Here is a 17606-nt window from a genome sequence, read left to right on the forward strand (position 1 = left end):
TGTGTGGGGGCATATATATAGGAAATCTCTCTACTGTCTTTGCAATGATTCTGTAAATCTGAAGCTGTCTCAGTTAAACAGTTTATCATAAAGGTAAATGAAATTTTAAAACAGATGAAAAGTCCAAAACTTACGAGACATTTAAAATATTAGAAATTGAGAAGCAAAATTAATATAAAGCAAAACTCAAGAACAGCTTTAAAAGGCAACTAATGTTTAAGCAATAGGGGGGGTGAGGTGGGGTGGGGAAATATTAGAAATTTTTGATTATGAAGGTCCCTTAGGAAGCCCCTGAGAAGCTGGATTCTCAGGGAAATCAGCTTCAGCCAAGGGCTTCTTGCTTTGACAGAACTCAGGGCCGAGAGCCTGCTCTTGCTTCCTCAGTCCTTCCCTGAACTTCATTCTTACCACGTTCCCTCTTTCTCCTCTTGTTCATCCTCACCTCCAATCTTTGCCAGTCCTTTTCAGTGGGAGAACCTTCTTAGGATCTGAAGCATACAAAGTTGACTAAAAGTTCAGTGTTCATCTGGCAAATCCTTAATGAGCACCCACTGTGTGCCTGGTGCCAGGTACTGCTTGGAGGATGAAAAGCAGCCTAGTTTTAGGAGACAGATTAAAGAGTCTACTAAGTAATTCTCTATTGTTGTTCTTTCATATTATATTCCAGACTACCAATAAGATTAATGAAATTAGGCTGTTTCTTATTTTTAGGTGCAAATATCCTACGAGATTCAACAGGCAATGTCAAACTAGGAGATTTTGGGGCCAGCAAACGGCTTCAGACCATCTGTCTGTCAGGAACAGGTATGAAGTCTGTCACAGGCACACCGTACTGGATGAGCCCTGAAGTGATCAGTGGAGAAGGATATGGCAGAAAAGCAGATATTTGGTAGGTTTTGATATGAGGTTTGCCTGAAGATTACCTACTTATGTATTTCTATCTAGCATTAAAACGACTAAGCCAGATTTAAATTATCTTTTGTACTTTTGAAATAGGATATAGGAATTGCAGGGATTAACACTGTTTTAATTATGTCTCATTGAGGATTATAATTGACTAAATATTTAGAGTCCTTGAACCTGTCTTCCATTCTCTAGAAAGGATTTTGTCTTAAGCAAATCATAGCATTAAAAAGCTATCTTGGCTTGGCACCCCTAGCATAGTGGTTACAGCACCAGCCACATACACAAAGGCTGGTGGGTTCGAGCCCAGCCTGGGCCTGCTATACAACAATGACAACTGCAACAAAAAATAGCTGGGTGTTGTGGTGGGTGCCTGTAGTCCAGCTAGTCTGAAGGCTGAGGCAGGAGAATCACTTAAGCCTAAGAATTTGAGATTGCTGTGAGCTGTGACGCCACAGCACTCATACTGAGGGTTATTTTTTTTTTCTGTCTCAAAAAAAAAAAAGCTATCTTATTTCTCTAAAGAACTTTAAAAAATAATCTTTGTCAGTGCTTTATAATTCAGTTAATCTTTAATTGCTTAATAATTTTAAGTTAGAACATAAGATGGCCATTCTGTACTTCCTACTTAGAAAAAATTTTAATATTCATTTTAGATTCCTGATGAAAAAATTTCTATTACTCGTATTCTTTGTAAAATACAGGCAAAAATTATTTTTTATGTCAGCTATATAAAACAAAAATAATAAAACGAGTAATGTCCTTTACCAAACAGTTAGCATGATAATTATTACTCAGTGGTGGTTTATTTTCATTTTTTTAATGTTTTAATTACAATTTTATGTAATCAGAATCTTTTAAAGAAACTTCAAACTTGAAATCAAGTAATATTTAAATGTATGTGGATTTCACTCCTGCTTCTCCCTTTCTAGCTAACTAGCTGTCTTTCATAGTGATATTGTTTGCATTGTATTCTTTTTATTTCTTTTTAGGAGCGTAGCATGTACTGTGGTTGAAATGCTAACTGAAAAGCCACCTTGGGCTGAGTTTGAAGCAATGGCTGCCATCTTTAAAATCGCCACTCAGCCAACAAACCCAAAGCTGCCACCTCATGTCTCAGACTATACTCGAGATTTCCTCAAACGGATTTTCGTAGAGGCCAAACTGAGACCTTCCGCTGATGAACTCTTAAGGCACATGTTTGTGCATTATCACTAACAGCCAGTAACCTCTCCTGTGCCTCTACCCAGCTCCCATCTGTTCATTCACCTTCTCTCTGACTGCACTTTTCTTTTTTATATAAAAAAAAGAGAGATGGGGGAGAAAAAAAGACAAGAGGGAAAGTATTTCTCTTGATTCTTGGTTAAATTTGTTTAATAATAATAGTAGCCTAAATTTTTTATATTTAATCTTTTTTTTCCCTTAGAAGAACTTGAAACTTCTTTTTTTTTAATTTTTATAATGTACTGATGTGGTTCAGAGAGATAAAGCACTTTAGTACATAGTCATTCTTTTTAGTACAAACAAATCATTCGGGATACCTAAAGATTGTAGAGTCTTTCCCTATATCACTGACATATCGGTGTGATGGAGAGACATGGAAAACAAGGAGAAGAAAATAATGTATAATTTGTAGTTTTTAGTGATAGTATTTAAAATAGATCCTCATTTGTGGGATTGAGCCCTAAACTTGAGTTTAGGGTAGGTACTCAACTTAAAGAATATAGGTTCCTTCTTATATCTGTATTCTTTAGATCTTAACCTCTGTCTACCAAACTTTTTGCTCAGTAGGAATCTTGATAAAAGATACGACTCTCTAAGAGGTATGTTTATTTGTGAATCCTAACCGATGTAATAAGCAAACACTATAATAGATCCATGTTACTGGAATCTGTCAATCTTGAGGGATAGCTTTCTACTTAAAAAAAATTCTATTTTATTTTAAAGTCAATGAACAATCTAAGTAAAAGACAAAAGAATAATGTTCTCATTAAATCTGTGAGCAATAGAGGAAATCACATTTGCCAGTCAACAGAAATAATGAAAAAAGAACTAAATGTTTTTAGTATATTTTAAACCATGCAGGAGAAAGTCCCAAAATAGAAGGAATGGAGAAATAATCCAAATCCTATATACGCTTTTCCTATTTCTAGCTCCTGCTTCCCCATGGATAATATTCTTTAGGAATTGAGAGTTTAGCCAAGAGTACCCATGTGTAAAAACTAGTGTCAAGAGATGAAACACTTGTTCTTGGGATCACAGAATACGAAAGCACCTCAGAAAAATAGCTGTCATGTAAAACTGGTTTTTAACAGTTGAGTGAAATAATTTCACTTGGCATTTGGCAATTTCTGGATATGGTTTTGGTTGTCACTATGAGGAGGGCACCACTGGCATCAGGAATGCTATTACATAGACTACACAAGAGAAGCAAGAATTATTCTGGCTCAAATACTTTGTATCAAAAGTGCCAAAGTCTTTAACTGATAAAAATGAAAAACAAATTTACAAAGCAGTAAATGCAGAAACAAATTTCAAAGAGAAAGCAGATACAGTGCAAAATGAAGGTTTTATAAAACTAGATAACACTGCTTTTAGTCAAGGGTGAATGATCTCAACAAACAACATATAGCAATCACTTCCTTACTACCTTCATATTGCACCCAAATTAGTAACTCTTCCATTTCAGAAAGAAAATAAATTTGAGCACTGAGCCTTTTGAACTCAGCCATCTGTATCAAATTCTTTCCTTAAAAGTTCATAATTTGGGGCAAAGAAAAGCATATCAAAACAGTATTAAATACTAACAGAAAGGTTCAAAAACTGCCATATATTTCTAGTATAAAGTGTCTACTTAAAGAGCAAGGACATTGAATGGAGCAAGACAGCTGGGAAAGGTCCCACTATCTCTAATAGAATTGTACTACTAGAAAAACGAAGATAGTAATTTGGCCACTTGCAATTTTTTCAGCATATTAAAGCAAGTGCTAGGTACTTTATTTTTAAAGGTCTAGAAAATAATAGTCTTCCTAGAGGCCCTGAAGGTGATGCCTTTCATGGGATTCATAAGGGACTCAGGTATTCTTATTTTCTGCCAAAAGGTATGCTCATTTAGGAACTCTTTATACTTTGTTTCTGAAGTTAGGTAGTCTTGGTTTACTGTATCAAGGTCTTACCTGGCATTCCTTGTAGGAATATTTGAAATTCCACTAGCTAGTCTGAGAAGTCAAAGCACAAAATTAGTTGTCCGTGCTTCTCTTACACTCTTAAATCAAAGGAAATAGCTTATAAAGAAGAAAAAGAATTAGCTGCCCCACCTTGATAAATCAACTGCCAAATCTTGTGCTAGAAACATAATCCCCAAGTGTATGGATCTATTATAATTTCTTTTTTTATGAGTGAGGGCATCTTTTCTACTTGAGCAAGACCATGATCTCTGGGCCCATGGGCTTTTTCCTCATTTCTTTGTCTTGTGTGGTTGTGATTTCCCTTTGGCTCATTTTTGGTCTGTCAGGGTAACCAGCAGTGCAGAATATGAAACAAATGCTCTTTAGAGAAATTGGGGGAGACTGTAAAACCCATGGCAAAACTGTTTGCTCTTTTCAGTCTCCTTTTTCTTTTCTAAAATGCTGTGGAAAATAAGGGCACCTGAAAAGAAGCTACTTCTTTAACACTGCTGCAGAAGGCCTTTGCTTTGTAAGAAAAATACTATTAACTACGAGAAAGTAATGTTCTTTATGTAAAGACTTAAAAATAGACTAATAGTTTACAGAGTTATTATATAAAATATGATGTGAATTTATTTCAAACAAGTTGTGAAGTTACCAAAAATCACAATGAAAGTTAATATATGTAAAAACTACTAGAACAAAAAAGCTTGAAGGTGGGGGTGGGGGTATGGGAGACCAAAAGTAAATTAATAAAAATAAATTTTTGAAAAGAAACACCTCTATCAGGGGAAATTAAATATAACACTCCATTTTTTCTTCTTTCAAATAATGATATGGATCAACAAATGAAATACAAACTTTTTAAGATTACTCTAAATGTATTTTGTTTCTTAAATGCATATCTGATTCTTCTATACTGTAATGTTTCTTTGCTGAGGCTGGAAAGTGGCCAGACTGCTGACTTTGTGCCTTTAAAATGCATTCTGCTTTGACAGTGGCAGACTTTTTGGTGCTGGAGAAGATACACTAGCAGTCTTCTACGTGCTCTTCAGGAAATATCCTTCTACTTAGACCTTGAGAGATTTAAAGTGGTGTGACTTAGGCTTGGACCAAATATAAGATCTTTTACACTGCAAATGAAATTTATCAAATAAAACAGCTGAAAATATCGTAATAACTAACAGAAGTTTTGATTGGTTAATTCCTTAAAGTGTATTTAAAACTAGACAGGCTGAAAATTTTAGTATGAATATCTTAGTAATTTTCAGCACTTTTTCTTGTTTACAAAACATCTTTCTAACTTAAAAAAAATGACTATTGCCTTGCAAAGTTTTAAAAGGCACAGTCACCCTTACATAATGCATATAAGAAATTGAAATATTAATGTACTTGCTGAACTATTAAAGAAAAAACTCTGATTTCAGAGTAAATTGAATTGGCTTCCACTTCAGAGCATCTTTACCGTATTCCCATTAGAAACCACGTTCAACAGGTGAAACTGTTTCTTCAGCTTTCTGCTACTCCAGCTCTCATATATGTCATAAGGTTGCTCTGTCATGTTTCTGAGCTGGAGTTCTATGTGAAATACTAATAAAGTCAAGTCAGATCTGAATAGTGTAGCAAGAGGATCAAGCCATATGCATACTCCTTGGCCCATGGCAAAGCTTTGTGCCAATGATTTCATTTTGGGGTCTAGGGATCCATAGCTTGATTTAAAAAAAAAAACAAAAAACAAATCACCCGATGTCAATCAAGTATATACATTTATCCTTTCATAAATAAAATGAATCTTTTTTGTTTGCTTATTTAATAATTGTGACTTATTGTATCAGGTACTAAATTAACATTCTTGAAGAAGTGACAGTTTAAGAGGAACAAGGGCAAACAGATACTTTATGGCATACCTTAACTCTCAAAGTTCAGCAATGACGTCTTAAAATGTTACAATTTTTTTTTTTTTTATGAAGGGAAAAACAATTTTGGGTAGTTACCAGCTGTTATAAACTGAAATGTCATTAACAACAGGGAATAGAGTAAAAGTATCCCCAAATTTGGGGGATTCCCCACCTGTCCTGGTCACATAGCCTCTCTCTCAGGACCCCTCTTACTGTAAACTAGCCTCTACTCAAACAGTTTCAGTGATGAAGAACAATTATGCCATAACAGCACAGTCCCCCCCCACCAGGAGGTCCTTTTAAAGAAAAAAAAATGCTTTCTTTTGGTCTAAATTGTGAAAAAAACCCAAACATTTGATAGTGTCAACAGTATTATTTATGCTAAGATCACGACAATTTCTTTTGAACCATCTTGTTTTTTATCGTTAAGTCTGGCTTTTGTTACAAATGTAATGTTCGTATTTATTTGAATTTGAAGATTGGTTAACATTAATGAAAAGAAATTCAGTTGTTAATTTTTAGTAGTGCCTTTTCTCGGTATGCCTTAATTTTATTTTATATTAATAATTTGTTACCCACCAAAATGAAGATTTTTCCGAAATCAGTAGGCTTCACGAGTTCATTTGGCCTTAGACTATGTATTGGCCCTTAAACATTTCTTAACGCCTACTTCCTCCTCCTACCTTTTTCTACCTCCTTTTTTTTTTTTGTAATGTTACGAGAGAAACTTTAGCATTTGTCTGTGATAGATGCACTGCAGTCTCCACTAGATGTGAATTCCTAATATACAGATTTCTAATAGAGAAAGAGATATTCTCATGCTAAAGAGACAGTAAATTGTTTTCCAGGTTGATTTTCAACCATATTGGCACTGTCCAAGTTCTTTATATATCATAGTTCAGTTATGATTTTCACAGCAGAGTTAGAGTGGTTGTTTTGCCCTAAAGAAGTCATTCAAATGGTTTACAAATGTTGAGGCAGTGAGGCTTAGAGCTATGAGCAAGAAATCCAGGGATAGTGAATTCTAATCCTTACTTTTTAAGTAACATTTTGACTAACACTTTAGCTTACTTTTCTGCAAAGAGAGAGAGAGTGTGTGTGTATGCGTGTGTGTGGTGTTTAGAGTTGGAGCAGGGGTACAAAGGAGAAAAAGATATGAGTGTCCAATTAGGTCAGTCTCTGTTTTTGGAAGAACAACTTGAAAACGTATGACTTGATGATGGATAGGTATAATCATCCTTGGGTAGGAACACCAGTATATTTTCCCCAAGTAGCTAGTAATAATGATTGTTTAATAAAGGTATGTATTGTAAATTGCCATGCTCTTGGTTGCTAAAAAGTAGATTAAAATTCAGTTTGTGTGTGTGTATATACAATAATTAGCTATACATAATTCTTAAATAGGAAGTAATTGATTTTACACAGTTCTTCATGAACTCTTTGAAACAGAAATTCTACCAGACATTATCAAAACAAGCTTCCTTAGTTTACTAACTATTCAAATGGAAATTCTCTTATACCTCTTTCTGGTTGGCTAGGGATGGTGTGCCGTGAAGGTGCTGTTCCTGCTTCCTAGTTGTCTTTAGCTTGGCTTTGACTTTGCCACGGTCTGGAGGGGATGCTAGGATAGACGGGTGTGGGGAATATCTGGCCCTCCCATCTCCTATACTCACCTTTCAGAGCTGTAGATAGTAATGAGCCCTCAGAGGAGCCTAGATTCTCTTCTCAGTAGTAGTGCAAGCAGTAAAGGTTGAGCTTCAGAAAAATGAGGGAGGAGGCATAGCTACCTTAAAAAATAATAAATTTTATCTGTTGCCTGTTCACAGTTTCTTATGTAATTCTTCATATTTTTCATAATTGTGTATTTTAATCGACGGTCACATGGTATTTTTGTTAATAACAGCAAAGGCATTAAATCAGTGAGTACTATTATTCCCTCTGCCTGGTGACTTCTTGTTTGTAATACAATCTGTATTATCAGAATCACTTTAAACCAAAGCTTTTATATTCCCTGCACTCACAGCCAAACTTACTAGCACTGTTACTTCTACCCACTTGTAAGCTAATAGTATAAAAATGATAAAGCAGGTACTAGTAGAATTTATATGCCAGTCTATTCTTCAAGGAAAAGGACAGGTGCTCAGTTTGCATTTAGACATGCAGAATTTACTTCTATTAAGAAACTATATAGATATTACAAACTTAAGCTTATACATGTGCCAATCTTATTAATGTCACTTGACCATAGGTGCACATAGATACACACTGATGTAGATATATCTGATGCCTCCTGTTGGTGGCGTACTTTCTTCCTAGTGTCTTAACATTTATGAACTTCTGTTTGACTTGAGGGGCATTTCAGCAAAGCTGTGAATAAAAGTAGGTTATGGACTGATGTCTGCTTTGTGCCATAGACATTTTGGAACATAAGAAAGTGTCTGCTCTCTAGTATATGTGCAGGATTTGTCCCCAGACAAGGATTTCTGAACCCCTTAATGCCAGTTGAGAACGGTAAAGTTCAGACTTTACTGAAAAGCACTTTTGTGTTCAATTATTTATATTTTTTTAGAATTTATTTTTAAAAACCATTTGTAACTTTTAGCATTAGCATTACTTGGAGGGGAGAGAGAAGTAACAAAACTACATCTTTAACTCTTATTAGGTACAGACTACAAAATGGATTTGACATATTCTTACTTTTCCAAAGATTGTTTTCCACCTGGAATAAGTTGACAGGACTAGTGGTAACATTTGATCTGGAAAGGCTGATGGGCAAAAGGAAGTGGGCCAAACCCTTGCAGTATACACTTTCAGTTGAAAATAGTGTCTAAGGATAAGAATACTTCTTTAAAAACAAAGTTATTTTAATGCAATCTTAATTAGTAAGTGAAAGGTTTACATTTTTTCTATTGCTATTGGTTTTAAAATTTTCTACCCTGCATTCTGAAATATTATAAGAGTTAATACCAAAAATACTTTTAATGTCTGACATCTCTTACATTTCACATGGTTCTTTTTGTTCATTGTAAATAAAAGTAAATTTAGATCAATTTGAGAATAAACTTTTAATTGTTGCAAACTATAAATTACCAATTTGTAAATTTACCCTTTGACTTAATGTATGTTTTTAAATGTAGCCATTAAATTCTCTATATTTAACCTATTGGTTTCTCTCTATAAATGTTTTTAATCTCAGTTGAATGCTGGGCAGTTTATAATTATGTACAAAGGGTTTTTTTCCTATTAAGATTGACTTTTTTGCACATTTTGAGAACTGTTTAATTTGTACACTGATTTACTACTCTGACCAATAATTGTTGAGTGTATGAGCATCATGAATGCGTGCATTGAACTACTGTCCCTGTCTCTTGTGTTTTAACTTCTTTAAAGATGTAGCTATCAGTTTCTGCACTGCTATTACTGACTTAAATGAAACTTCTTGCTTTTACAAAGTATACTTATCTATGGTTCTATCTTTGTTGAAGAACTCAGGAGTTCAACCTTACTTTCTAATTTTATAATGCATTCTAAAATCCATTACTAAGTTGAAAGTATGCTTTGTAACTCTGTATCAGGGGATGTGTGTTTGTGTGGAGATGTTTTGTTCTGTCTGTAGGCACATGTATATATCCCAGCAAGTTCTTACTTTCATTTCATTTCTACATTTTTATGAACTTGTTTTATAAAGGTACTATTTAGTTAGGATAATTAAATATATATAAAAGCTTTCTGAGAGATTATTTACTATATAAATATATTTTCAGCTGGCTGATCAAAAATATTTTTTTAATTTTGTTTTTAATCATTCAAAATGTATTTGTATTTCCAGAATTGGACACAAATTGTACTTAGAGCTCAGTTAAAATACTATTGCAAGGAAGAACATTGATTTTTCTTTTGAGAATTCTGTAAAATGCAGATTAAGAGAAAAAAATTTCTTTCTTTTTAGCAGTAGCAAAAACACACTGTCAACTAAAATGGCCTTTGAATTTTCAGAGCTATGAAAAAATGTGAAAAACTAAGTTGTCTGAAGAGATGTCAAGATTTTATATCTCTAGTTGCTGTTGGCCTGTCCTACTGTTGTTTTTGAGTATTTCCTTTATTCTATTTCAGATGATTACAACTTTTAGGTTTCCCCTTACTAGGCAAGGTCAGACTGGGTTTATAAAACAACACATTGGCATATTGTGATTCTCTGTAATTAACTAACAATCAGTTTAGAAATGTTCAAACATGCATTGTTGTGTCTTTATATACTGTACTGGGTGTTTTAAGTAACTGGCAGATTACTGAAAAATTGGAAATTAGATTTCCAGTGTGACAACATTATTGTACTTAAAGAAAACCTTGTTTTTAATATGCGGTACCATGTAAAATTACTCGCGTTAGGAATAAAGTCCACTGTTGAAGTTGAATGTCACTAAGCTTATTATGTTAAAAAGGAATCAGTGTAATTAGAAGAACCTACCAGAAGCCAGATATGGTGTGGTATGTGCCACATTCCATGCACATTTTGACTTTGAGTTGTTCATTCAAAATTGTGCTTGTAAAAATGTATAAAATTTCTAAGTTTTATAATTTCTTTGTACTTGGTACTTGTTTTTTCTTGCTGGTAAATAGCTTTTTTTTTTAAATCTAATATAAAAGAAACCATGTTTATATTTTGTTAGTGATCAATGACTTTGTTTATATGGAAATTTGTATATTGTTGGCACACATCTTTGTTTAGATTTACATGCATGAAGGCCTGCAATAATTAGCACAATGAAAATTGCTTTTTCTTACATGTTCATTTTTTTTTAAAGATTGTGGTGCAAAGGGTTACTCTAAGTAACCCTCTGGACAATGGAATGAATATAAATGAATGGCACTTTGAGTGTTAATAAAGCTGATATTTATTTCCACTGTGATTGCTTTGTCCATATTTATTCTTCAATACAGTATATTTGGAGTTGTCCAGCCTTGCTTAAGTGAATCACAATCTAGGAGACTAATCTAATCTAGAAACCTTGAAACTAAACCGAATATTTCTAGTATTTAAGTCTATAATGTTTTACCCTACTTGCTCTAGTTTATCTTTGGACATCTTGAATACCCAAATCAGAACTTCATGGTGATTAAAAGCAAACACAGGCCTGGCATGGTGGCTCATGCCTGTAATCCTAGCACTCTAGGAGGCTGAAGCAGGTGGATTGCTTGAGCTCAGGAGTTCTTGCTCACCAGCCTGACTAAGAGTGAGACCCTGTCTCTACCAAAAATAGAAAAACTAGCTGGGCGTGGTGGCACATGCTTGTAGTTCCAGCTACTCAGGAGGCTGAGGCAAGAGGATCACTACAGCCCCAGAGTTTGAGGTTGCTGTGAGCTACATGACACCATGTGGATCCAGGGTGACAGAGTGAGACTCTTGTCTTCAAAAAAAAAAAAAGGCAAACACAAAAAACACAAAGCTTTACTGAGTATAAGGAATGGCCTCTCACATGTTATTTGAGATAATTTAGATTAATACTTTAATATAGAGGACAATTTAATAATGCAAGTCAATAGCCTCAGAATAGAATCTTGTATCCTTGAACTAGCAATTCTGTGAAAATGATTGTGAATCTGGTATATCTATGAAAGCCCAAAATCGAAACTCTTAAATGTCCAACAATAGGTCTATGGTGGTGAAGTACCACAAACTGGGTGGCTTATGATAACAGAAATTTATATTCAGTTCTAGAGGCTAAAAGTCTGAAATCAGGGTGTCAGCAGGGCTGTAGCAGCATCTCTCAAATTTCTGCTTCTGTTACCACGTGGCATTCTCCTGTGTGTTCCCTTTTTTATAAGGACCTCAGTCATTGGATTAGACCTCACCCTAATGACCTCATTTTAACTTGATTACCTCTGTAAAGACTGTATTTCCAAATAAGATCACCAGGGGTACCTCAGGATTTCAAAATATCTTTTTAAGGGAGACATAATTCAAACCATAGCTGTCTGTCTTCTGGCCCCTAAAACTTCATATCCTCCTCACGTGAAAAATTAAGGCTTGAAAATAATCCCCATTGGCTTGATGCTGGGTTCTCAGGGCTCACTGGAGTTGTGGCCTTCTGAACTGAGGAGGTGGCCCAAGGAGGCCTATGGTGGCAGAAGCAATCCCACTGGTCTCATCTGCCCTGTCACCACTTTCCTACCTGTAGAAGCCCAGAAGTCCAACAGCCTGCCTTCATTTCATGCCAACTCTGCCCCTTCAGTCAAAACTTTCATGGTTTCTGCCGAGATAGTTAATTGGATCTATAAGCCACATATCTAATCTCTTGCAAATAATAGCTGTCTAGCCACATCCTTGGTGTTTTCTCCAGAGCATACTTTCCCATTTTTTACACTATGAGTAGACTAAAAATTATCCAAATCTTCAAGTGCTGGTTCTTTCAGTAATTCCTTTTTTAGCTTCCAGCTCTTCACTGTGAAATGTTTCTTGTCCTTAGACCGTTTCTGTACTCACAGAAGTAATTTCCTTAAGTAATTTCTCTTTTTTTCCTATTTATTTCAGACAGAGCTTTACTTTGTCATCCTCTGTAGCGTGCTGTGCTTCATAGCTCACAGCAACCTGAAACGCTTGGGCTCAAGAGATCATCTTGCCTCAGGCTCCCAAGCAGATAGGACTACAGGTGCCTGCCACAATACTCAGCTATGTTTTTTTTTTTTTTTTAGAGACTGGTCTTGCTCAGGCTGGTCTCAAACTCCTGAGTTCAAGCAATCCACCTGCCTTAGCCTCCCAGTGTGCTAGGATTACAGGCATGAGCTACTGAACCCAGTCTTTTTTCCTTTTTTTAAAATTTTGGATTAATGTGAGGTTACAAACAATTAGGTTACATTGTTTGTGTTTAAGTCCCTGTTGTAGTTGTGCCCCTCACCCAGGTGTGCCATATACCCTTTCATTGTGCCTGTTAGGTGAGGGCACACTAATGCCTACCCTTCCCTCTCACATTCCCCCTTCCCTCACCTTAAAAACTCAATTGAGTTTTTCTCTTGTGGTCCCTAGGTAATTTCAACCAATTCTACATGTATAGTTTTAATACCATAAATATGTTGCCAGTTCCCAAACCTATTTCTAGGTTTCCGAACTTAAGACTCATATCTAACTTCATTTTTGACACTTCATTTAATTGTTTATTAGGCCATTGCTATGGACTGAATTGCATCCTTCCCAAAATTCTTATGTTGAAATTTTGACCCTATATTTGAAGGTAAGGCCTGTGAAGAGGTAACAAAGGATAAAAGGATGAAGGTGAGGTCCTAATCCAACAGGGCTGGCGTCCTTATGAAAAGAGGAAGAGACAATGGCTGTCTCTATGCCATGAGAAGACACAGAAAGAAGGTGACCATCTGCAAACCAGGATGTGGGCCCTCACCAGGAACTAAACTCTACTGGGACCTTATTTTCGATTTCCTAGCCTCCTGAACTGTGAGAAAATAAATATATGTTTAAGCCATGCAGTCTGTGGTAATTTGTTATGGCAGACTAATACAGCTACATCCATTCGGTATCTCGAAAACCATTCTCCAAATCTGTACTTTCCCTAAGGTAAATCATTATTTTTGCAGTTACTTAGACCAAAATCTTGGAGTTATCCTTTACTACTGTCCTTTGCTTCCCCTATCAAGTCAACCAGCAAATCCCATCCACTCTACCTACAACAGATAAGGAATTGAACTACTTTTCATCACCTTTACCCCCACCATCCCAGCAAAGCCAGCAGTTTCTCAATGGACTGCTCTTGGCCTTGTAAAGTCTGTCTTCAGAGCAGCTAGCATATACAGTGATCGTTCAATTCTAAATCAGACTGTTGTTTTTCTGTCCAAAGCTCTCCTGTGGTTTCTCATTTCATAATAAAACCCAAAGTTCTTGCCATTGCCTACCAGGCTGTCCTTCAGCATTTCTCAACCTTAAACTTTGAGAATCATCTAAAGGACAAGATTGTTGGGCCCCACCTTCAGTTTTTTTCTTTTTTTTTTATGCAGTTGGTCTGGGATGAGGCTAGATACATTGCATTTGCCTTTGTAAGCCGTTTTAACGGGTTTTCATGTGACGTTTTAGAGGCTAGGGGACCCCACCTTGAGAACTACTGCTCGGCACGCACCGCACCCCTCCACCCTCTCACCTCTCCTGGCCACACTGCTGCGGTGGCTCCCACGTTTGTGTGCTCCGCGTCCTCTCTCGCACTGCTCCCTTGGGACTTACAAAGTACTTCACTTTCCTCAGATGTTTGCTTAGCTAACACCACTTCAGGATGTATTCGGGAACCACTCCGTTTAGAATGGCACTGTCACTCTGAGCCCGTTAATTTTTCCTCAGAGCACTTAACGCTACATTTGTTGTTTATTGTCCGTATCGCTCTATTAAAATTCCAGTTGCAGGAAAAGCAGGCCACCAGTTCACTGCCCAGGTGCAAAATAAATTTACCTCACTGACGTTCTAGAGAGGAACAAACCAAAGAAGGCCTGAGGCGGGCTCTCGTCACGTGGGCCGGCGCCCGGAGGCGGGACTTCCTGTGTGGGTGCCAAAGGGCTTCCGGTCTAAGCCGGAAGTTGCTGTGAGAGCGGACGCCGCGGTGGGTCCTTGGCGGTTACTGTTCCTGTTTGCTGCTGCTCCTGCCGCCATGGGCAAGAGAGACAGGGCAGACCGCGGTGAGACGTGGTGCGGGCGCGTTCGGGCTTCCCTGCACTCGCCGCCGGTGTCACAGTTGCTCCGGGCTTCTCGGCGGCGGCCCTCCCGCGAGCACACCTGGTTCCGCTGGGTGGGGGGCTGCTTTACCTGGGCTCCCCGGAGAACCGGGTGGGTAGGAGGCAGTGGAGAGACGCGATGCCCGCGGGATGCAGGAGGCTCTTGGCTAGTTCACGGCTCAGGTGAAATGCCGCCCGGCAGTGTGAAGGGAAACCCTGAATCCCTACCAGGCTCACTTTTGTGTCCGTATCTGCAGACAAGAAGAAGTCCAAGAAGCGGCACTACGAGGATGAAGAAGAGGATGAAGACGACGCCCCTGGGAACGAATCTCACGAAGCGGTCCCCTCGGCGGCCGGGAAACAGGTGGATGAGTCTGGCACCAAAGTGGATGAATATGGAGCCAAGGACTACAGGGTGCAGATGCCGCTGAAGGACGACCACACCTCCAGACCCCTGTGGGTGGTAAGCAGGCGGTCAGGCAGGGCAGGGCCCAAGAGTTTGTGGAGCTGCCGCTGTATCTTGGGCATTCCTAGAACCAAAACTAAAATGTGGGATCCCCCCTCCGCCCCCCCCCCCTACATACATGTTTTAACAGAGATAGAAATGAGCAGCTGTGTGCACATGTGCGGGCCGGACCTGGGCTTCCTCCATTTCTAACCTTTATGTTTACTCTCTGTCCCACCTTAACCCTGCCCCATGTTAGGAGGTACTTTTATTCTGCCTAATAAATATTTACCATGTAAAAAATTATTTCCCTACTTTTGAAATAAATGGGAGAACCATAGTTGGTAGCCAGCTTTTGATCAACTTAATTAATGTTATACATTTAGTTGAAGTTTAGCTAAAAGGCTGCCTGCAGTTAGCCAGTAGGGAGGGCTTTCCCTAGTAAAACAGTGAGAAACAGCTACTGCCTTTGGAAACCTTTTCTTCTATTCTTGTCTACTTCTTGGTATCTGATTAAAGTAACAGATTTCACAGTAGCCTGAAGGAGTGCTTGCAGAAATTATCTCTGGTATTGAGCAGATTATTCTTTCTACATAATAACATGGGGGAAAGTCTAATAGTCTCTACAACTCTTAATTTCCTTGTTGGTTGCATCCATTTGGTTTTTCTCAGGCTCCTGATGGCCATATCTTCTTGGAAGCCTTCTCTCCAGTTTACAAATATGCCCAAGACTTCCTGGTTGCCATTGCAGAGCCAGTGTGCCGACCAACCCATGTACATGAGTACAAACTAACTGCCTACTCCCTATATGCAGCCGTCAGCGTTGGGCTGCAAACCAGTGACATCACTGAGTACCTGCGGAAGCTCAGCAAGACTGGAGTCCCTGATGGTATTATTCAGTTTATTAAGGTAAATGGAGGCTGAGATTAGCAATTCTGCCTGCCTTGCTAGTGTAGTAATGGCTGGGATAGGGGCTGCATGTTGGCACAGCAACCATGAAAATGTGCCATTCACATCTCCCATAGTAAGCATAAAATAACTGATCACCACAGCTGTTACCTTTCTGGATCCAGTATTGTGTTATGGCTGAGGCCACACTTCTCCCAAGCCGTTCCCAGCCATGGGCGCTAACACAGTGGGGCTACTGATTTGGGCCTGGTCTGGCCAGGGTTATTTGGCAGTGCCACCCAAAGTGAGTGGTGTTATGGACAGAATCGTGTTCGCTTCAAATTTTTATGTCAAAACCCAAATCTTCAGTGTTAACTGTATCTGGAATGTGAAAGTAGGGCTAAATGCAGTTGTAAGAGTGGAGCCCTCGTCCAACAGGGCTCATAAGAAGAAATGCTGGAGAGTGTTCTCTCTTCTGCTGTCATGCGAGTAGGAGGAGAGCCTTCACCAGAAACGAATCAGCTGGTGCCTTGATCATGCAGTTCTAATCTCCAGAACTCTGAGAAAATAATTTTTTTTTGTTTTTTGAGACAGAGTCTCACTATGTCGCCCTTAGTAGAGGGCCATGGCGTCACAGCTCACAGCCATCTCCAACTCCTGGGCTTAAGCAGTTCTCTTGCCTCACCCTCCCTAGTAGCTGGGACTATAGGCACCTGCCACAATGCCCAGCTATTTTGTTGTTGTTTGTTCTTTAGCAGGCTTGGGCCGGGTTCAAACCCACCAGCCTGGGTGCATGTGGCCGTTGCCTTAACCACTGAGCTACAGGTGCCAAGCCAAAATAAAATTTCTATTTAAGCCACCTAGTCTATTGTATTTTGGTTAATAATATGGGTAGTAAACTCCCATCTAAGGCTAAATGCTTACACAAGACCAAGAGTCAACAAGTTCTATCAGGGACAGTCAAAAGAACTAAGAATGTTGAAGTGGAGAGAGTTCCATGTGAATTACAGTTGAACTGAGTTTCTTCTGAGAGATGGATGAATACCATTTAGAAGAGGTAGACATTGGCTTTCTCTGCCTTTGGCTGACCTAGAGGAGTCAGATTTAGACCCCCAAATCTTCAGTAACAGAAGAATGCCATCGGCATCTAGTACTGTACTGCAGCCAATCCCAGAGTAGCTGCTGGAGTCGGGGGAGAGTTCTCTTATAATGTGGAAGGGTGTCCAGGAAGAGGGGCCTGCACCTTGCTGGAATAAGCCTGCATCAGCACCATGGCTATGACCCATCTTGGCTGGGAGCTACCTACAGGGATGCAGGTGCTGGTGTGGTGCTGTGACGGGTCAAAGGACAGCAGTCAGGGCAGGCAGCCCCCAGGGTCTTTTTTCATGGCTACCCCTAACCTCTACTGCATTTCTTTCTGAAGATTGTTGGGAACTTGAGAAAATTTAAGCTGTTTTATCAAGATGCTTACATTTCCAAATAAGAACATTGGTGAAGAGGCTAGGAAGCTTTGCATTTTATTTATGCAGCAGTTACTGAGCACATACTGTGTGTAGGGAGCTATAGTAATAGCTGTGGTAGGATGAACCTCCAAATTAG

At 38.4% G+C, this 17606-nt stretch overlaps 2 protein-coding genes across 2 annotated transcripts in view; both read left to right on the forward strand.

The window, feature by feature from the left end:
* The window catches only part of MAP3K2 (mitogen-activated protein kinase kinase kinase 2), an 88558-nt gene extending 77680 nt beyond the window's left edge, over positions 1-10878 (forward strand). The window contains exon 17 of the mRNA XM_023519387.1: positions 1896-10878. Within this exon, the coding sequence (XP_023375155.1) occupies positions 1896-2121 (226 nt within the window). The 3' untranslated portion in view covers positions 2122-10878. The remainder of the gene's footprint in view (positions 1-1895) is intronic.
* Positions 10879-14543: 3665 nt separating this feature from the next.
* Positions 14544-17606, forward strand: part of ERCC3 (ERCC excision repair 3, TFIIH core complex helicase subunit) — a 43834-nt gene continuing 40771 nt past the window's right edge. The window contains exons 1-3 of the mRNA XM_003800340.3: positions 14544-14638; positions 14932-15137; positions 15792-16028. Coding sequence (XP_003800388.1) covers positions 14611-14638; positions 14932-15137; positions 15792-16028 — 471 coding nt within the window. The 5' untranslated portion in view covers positions 14544-14610. The remainder of the gene's footprint in view (positions 14639-14931; positions 15138-15791; positions 16029-17606) is intronic.

The sequence above is a fragment of the Otolemur garnettii genome, unplaced genomic scaffold (assembly GCF_000181295.1).
Source record: "Otolemur garnettii isolate 467f Iridium unplaced genomic scaffold, OtoGar3 scaffold00173, whole genome shotgun sequence".
NCBI classification, from domain to species: domain Eukaryota; kingdom Metazoa; phylum Chordata; class Mammalia; order Primates; family Galagidae; genus Otolemur; species Otolemur garnettii.